General features: G+C 40.2%; 1 protein-coding gene across 1 annotated transcript; it reads right to left on the bottom strand.

The window, feature by feature from the left end:
* Positions 1-829: 829 nt before the first annotated feature.
* On the bottom strand, positions 830-5,230 carry LOC306913313 (peptidyl-prolyl cis-trans isomerase A-like; the record flags this gene model as incomplete). Its single annotated transcript, XM_079489902.1, has 6 exons — positions 830-1,155; positions 1,353-1,428; positions 3,528-3,618; positions 4,121-4,209; positions 4,991-5,021; positions 5,171-5,230. The coding sequence occupies 6 exons, from the start codon at positions 5,228-5,230 to the stop codon at positions 1,023-1,025; spliced, it is 480 nt and encodes a 159-aa protein (XP_079346028.1). The 3' UTR covers positions 830-1,022.
* Between the last annotated feature and the right edge of the window lie 346 nt (positions 5,231-5,576).

Below are 5,576 nucleotides of genomic sequence, written 5' to 3' on the forward strand. Positions count from 1 at the left end.
GATGGGAAGGATTAGTATGGATCACCATTCCAATTCATTCAGGGCTTTATTATTAGCGTGAGAAAACAATGTTTAAATTTACATTCATAAGGAGACACTTTTATTTTAGCTACAAGTTAACTAAATATTAATGTTACATTGGTGAAGGATAAAGTATACCCCAGCATGTATGCGTTTGAATAATGTTTGTCTTGAACCAGTGTTGTATCTATCCACCCCTAATGGTGAACAACCCGCGTTTTTAACGTAGAAGAAATCTCAGTGGCAAAAATCTTTCTCATCTCAATATCAGCTTTAACACTTTGAAACCATGAGGCCTTCAAACATAATGTTTTGCCAATTCTATACCTCATAATGTACTTCTTACAGATGTACTTTGATCCGCAAAGAGTTGCTATTTTCTTCTGTTCTATATAGTTATAATATCACCAGGGTTCTTTAAGGGAGGATAATCAACTTTATCATGATAGATAATAGATGATGATGTTTGCATCTCTGTTTAATCTTTAGTTTAATCTTATAGAAAACTGAATCAATTCCAAACAAGGTTTAATATTGCAATCAAATCCATATAAACCTATTGTAAAAAAAAAACAAAAAAAACAAACATGAATGATCTACAAAGAACATGAATTGCCATTGGATGATCTGCTACCAAGTCTAGTAGTGTAGGCTACACTTCGCATTTTTGTTTTAGAATCCCAAGTTCACGTTTAAAGCGCGACCTGTAACGTATGAAAATTCTACCCAAGAATCCACTAGGCAAACCAAAGTAAAAGAATGGTGCATTTTTAATGGTGCATTTATATAGTGCCTTTATCCAAGGCGCTTTACATAGACATTACATTCACACACACACATTCATACACCGATTGCAGCGGAAGCCATGCAAGGTACCAACCAGCACATCGGGAGCAATTTGGGGTTCAGTGTCAGAACAAAAGTACTGACTGACACCGTTTATTGAAATCACAGTAGGGGGTGAGGCCCAGACCATGGCGGCTCTCAACTCCAGATGTACTTTAACATTGTCCAGCATTTCTGATAGAGATCTTCTTCGAGGTCTTCCCAGACCTAGACCCATAAGCCTCTATTTCCTTGAGAACCTCCATTCCTTCGACGACTTTGCCAAACACAACATATTTGCCATCCAGCCTAAGAGAAACACACGCACACACACACACACACACACACACACACACACACACACACACACACACACACACACACACACACACACACACACACACACACACACACACACACACACACACACACACACACACACACTTGAGCTAAAACATTTGGGAACCACTGCTCTCCATTGAAGGGTTCCTCATCTCAGTACATACCACTGTGATTTTGCTAAGGTGATGAAGAACTGAGATCCATTAGAGTTTGGTCCGGCGTTGGCCATGCTCAAGATGCCTGAAACACAAAGATGAGCAACCGTCAGTGGTGAAAAGTAAATGTACTCATGTATTGTAGGCTACTAAGAAGAAATCAGTTTCTTAATAGGCCAACTTCACTACACTGCATTACTCTACCAAATCTCAGAAAAGCATACTTTATTTTTTGACAACTTGACAACAGAATACACAAACTAATAGACGCCTTATCAGACGACGTCACACTGATAAGAAACGGCATGCGCGCGCATAAAGGCAGCAGAAGAACACCACCTCTCATAAGATGCAATGGAAAAGTTCTAACTGCACTCACGTGTAAAAAATGCCACATCAAACTTTCAGATGCTGTTTTTCTCCCAGTGTGGAGGAAGAATGATTAGGATTTTTATTGTGATCTCTCGCCCTTGAAATATATAATCCTTGGTTTCTGTTGTGTTTGAACAATAATAGCAATTCAAAACAAAAACCACACCTCCAGTCGCTGTCATAAGAACGGGAGGTGCGCTCATGAACACGGAAGCAGAGCCTATTTGTGCACGGCTGCACGCGCACCTGCAGTCCATCAAGTATAGTTTATGCTTCGTCCCGCGATGGTGTCGCGCACGCAGACCTCTACGCTCACAACAGTCGCATCTGCGATGCGATGTGAGCTTGTATATCAGCTGTTCTCTGTGCGCAATACTGTTGGGCTTTGAAGTATAAATGTCTCCTAGGGTGCATCTCACTAGCCAACTCACAAGAGGAGGTTGAATGGACTGAAACCAGCGCTCCCCAAAACAACAGGTTTGGAGATCTGTTGGGAATTGATTACATGAAACAGTCACCCGTGCGCCCAGTCCCAATGTTTGTAAACAAATAATTGGTCTATGTACATTGTGAGCGTGTAGATCAGCTATTTTATAACTAAAGAAGGCCTACTTTTACTTACTATGTATATTTTCTATGCCAATGCTTTAATACTGCTTTAATACTTTTTTAGAGTAAGTCAAGTTTTGAGTATATGAATATACCAGAATGTACCAGAATATGTCTACATTGTGGTAATGCTACTTTTAGCAATAAACTAAAGAGAATAAAATCAGAGAATGTTGACCACTGGCAACAATGAGTTTTCCTGCCACTCATGTTTAAATTCATCTCATGAACCAGATATGGAGTCGGCATGCAGACTTAGCTTTTATCAGTGCTGTGGACATTTGGGTGTAATTTCGTTAGTGAAATGATACATAAAAAATGTAAAACATATAGGCCTATAGCAAGCCACAAATCCAAATAGGCTACCGGTATATCAAATCAACTTACAAGATTCATGGGAAAATTGGCCTTGCTGTTCACACTTAAACATAGAAAGGTAGACGCCTCATTCGCCACTGCAGTTCATTGGAGGAATACTGGAAAGCTCGCCTCAAAACACAGTCACCTCGGGCATAGGCCTATAGCCTGCGGAACTGCTCAGCCTGGTAACATAACCTCAGTAAACTATGCATGGTTAAACCCAACTTCATACCTAACCTTAACCTCAGTAAAACGGTGCCAAAACCTACAACCCTGTAAAACTATGCCTAACCCTAAACGTATTTCTAAGCTTATTCTCAGTAAAACAAATACAAGAACCGCCCTACTGAGCGGTCGGTGAAAAAAAACACTTTAGCTGCACCCAGAGTAATCTAGTAAGAGAGTGGTGACACGCTTTGATCTCGCCGCAAAGCGGGTACCTATGGGCGATAGTTCCAAACATTGCTCCTATGGCTGGAACTATTCCATTGAGATAGAATGAGCACTTCCGCATTCCATTGTTACAATGAGAGTCAACGGGAGTGTCATTACTCTCTTTTATACTACTCTGGCCGCACCCACAGCTGTAGTTGTATGATAAAGGGAGAGTGGTTAGGGGAGGGGCTGATAATGTGATGTCACTATATTACTGTTTTTTTCATTGGCATGTTTGACTGTCAAGGGTTCAGCCTCCAGGAAGAAACCCTAAATACAAAGAGAATACATCATTGCACATAAAAAACGACTCCAGGGTGTCTAATGAAGTACTGTCACCTCATAGACACATGAAAAACTGGAAAAATACAACAATTGTGGCACTCCATCTTTAAATATACACTGTACCTGGTCCAGTGTGCTTCAGAATGAAGTTCTCATCTTCAAACGTTTCTCCATAGATAGACTTGCCTCCACTTCCGTTGGTGATATCCCCGCCCTTTAATCATGAAAAAAAAAACACACTTTGACACCATGATCTCCACAATAGCATTCTGTGTGCTAGTTTAGTTACCACTTGTATAGAGCGTCGCAGTCCCGCCCCCTACCATGGACCAGGAGATGAATCCCAATGCATTTTTCAAAAAGTATTTATTTAAAGACGGTTACGCCGCGGACAAAGCCAACTCGAGTCGTGACAACTCATGACAACACAAACAATATTTTGGACCAAACAAATAATTACAAAGAAGAAAAACAACAAAAAATGTGTTGTAACCTGCCGTTTTTTTCTTCTTTCTAATTATTTGTTCGGCCCAAAAAATTGTGTTTGTTGTCATGATTTGTCACGACTCGAGTTGGCTTTGTCCGCGGCGTAAACGTCTTTAAATAAATACTAAATAAATGTCTATGAGGAAAATTAACGGAGAATCATTTCCTGGGCCCTGGTAGGGGGCGGGACTGCGACGCTCTATTGAGGATTCACAATCATGTTAACTTACCTGCAACATGAAACCAGGAATTACCCTGTGAAATGTTGATCCCCTGTAACCAAAACCTCTCTCTCCAGTACACAGGGCTCGGAAGTTCTCTGTGAGTAAAAAACAATAGTTAAAGGGGAATACCACTCATTTTCAACATTTTACTATGTCATTAATATACCTTAGAGGTGTTGTGTGGAAATAATATAAAAGTCCATCTGTTCTGTGTTTCCTAGAAAGATCATTAACAATAAAACCATTAACATGGTGAAACACATCTTGATGACATCATCAAGATGTGTTTCACCATGTTAATGATTTGTTTCAGACCTCCAGTTCTAGGAAACACAGAATGGGGGGACCTTTTTATTATTTCCACACAACAGCTCTAAGGTATATTAATGTCATAGTAAAATGTTGAAAATGAGTGGAATGCCCCTTTAAGACACTCACACGTGTTAAGATGTGTGAAGTCATACAAGGTTGCAGTCTGTATGTAGCCTGGCTAATAAGCCAGACCGAATCTCTGTATGGCATGTGATGCATTGTCGACTTTTTCACAGCAGCCAATTTGACATGAAATTTATAAGGCTGTGTTCCATTCAGGAAAAACAGAGTCAAAGTGTACGGTACCGGATACCATACTGTACATATCTTTTCCCTTTTTTAACTGCCTATATGATGATTTCCCTTTATTTATTAAGTGTATCTTTGTACGTCATTAAACGTCCGGATGAATTGAAAATGGGAGACCATTATGTAAACAAGTCTTTGTGCTTTTTCTGGTTCTATCCTCAAGTAACAGTTTTTGCATTAACCCGTACTTTCATTTTAAATGTACCAATTCGGCATACTGTGAAATAAAAGAATGTTCACTCAGTATAGGATTACCTGATGTTCTGGGCACAACATCCGGACGCAACTGCAAGAATAATAATTAAAAAGAGAAATTTAAGAATGTTGGAGAAAATACTTAAATTACTTTTTATTCCTAATGGCTACTTTGCATCGTAACTATTGTGTTATTGTTGTCTAGATTATTATGAAAGACCTATAAGAACTGGCACTCACCTCGAAGACTATTCGTCCTAATGGCCGGCCGCCTGCAGTAATGTCAAAGAAAACCCTCATACCATAACCACAACAACCACTGCTGCACATTAGTGCGGCGGTGAAAGCCAACAAAATCCGATTTGATAATGAAAGCATCTCTGAAAAAAAGTTATTAAACTGTAAAAGAAAATGAATGCTGAATGCAAGTAGCCCAGAGTTAGATGTAGTCCTGTTAGAATGGAGCATACGGTAGGCATACTGGGGGGAAAACACACCCCCTTTATGCATGGCCGCGGGAAGATGTTTACAGTAGGAGGTGCTGAACGCTTAGTAGGGGGTGCGCCGCAAAATGCGTGTGCACGCGCCTCCTGCACGCAGAAAAGTGGCTTTTACAGTGGCCTCTCCCCACGCATGAGCAAACTGA

Source organism: Electrona antarctica (genome assembly GCF_951216825.1).
Source record: "Electrona antarctica genome assembly, chromosome: 20".
NCBI classification, from domain to species: domain Eukaryota; kingdom Metazoa; phylum Chordata; class Actinopteri; order Myctophiformes; family Myctophidae; genus Electrona; species Electrona antarctica.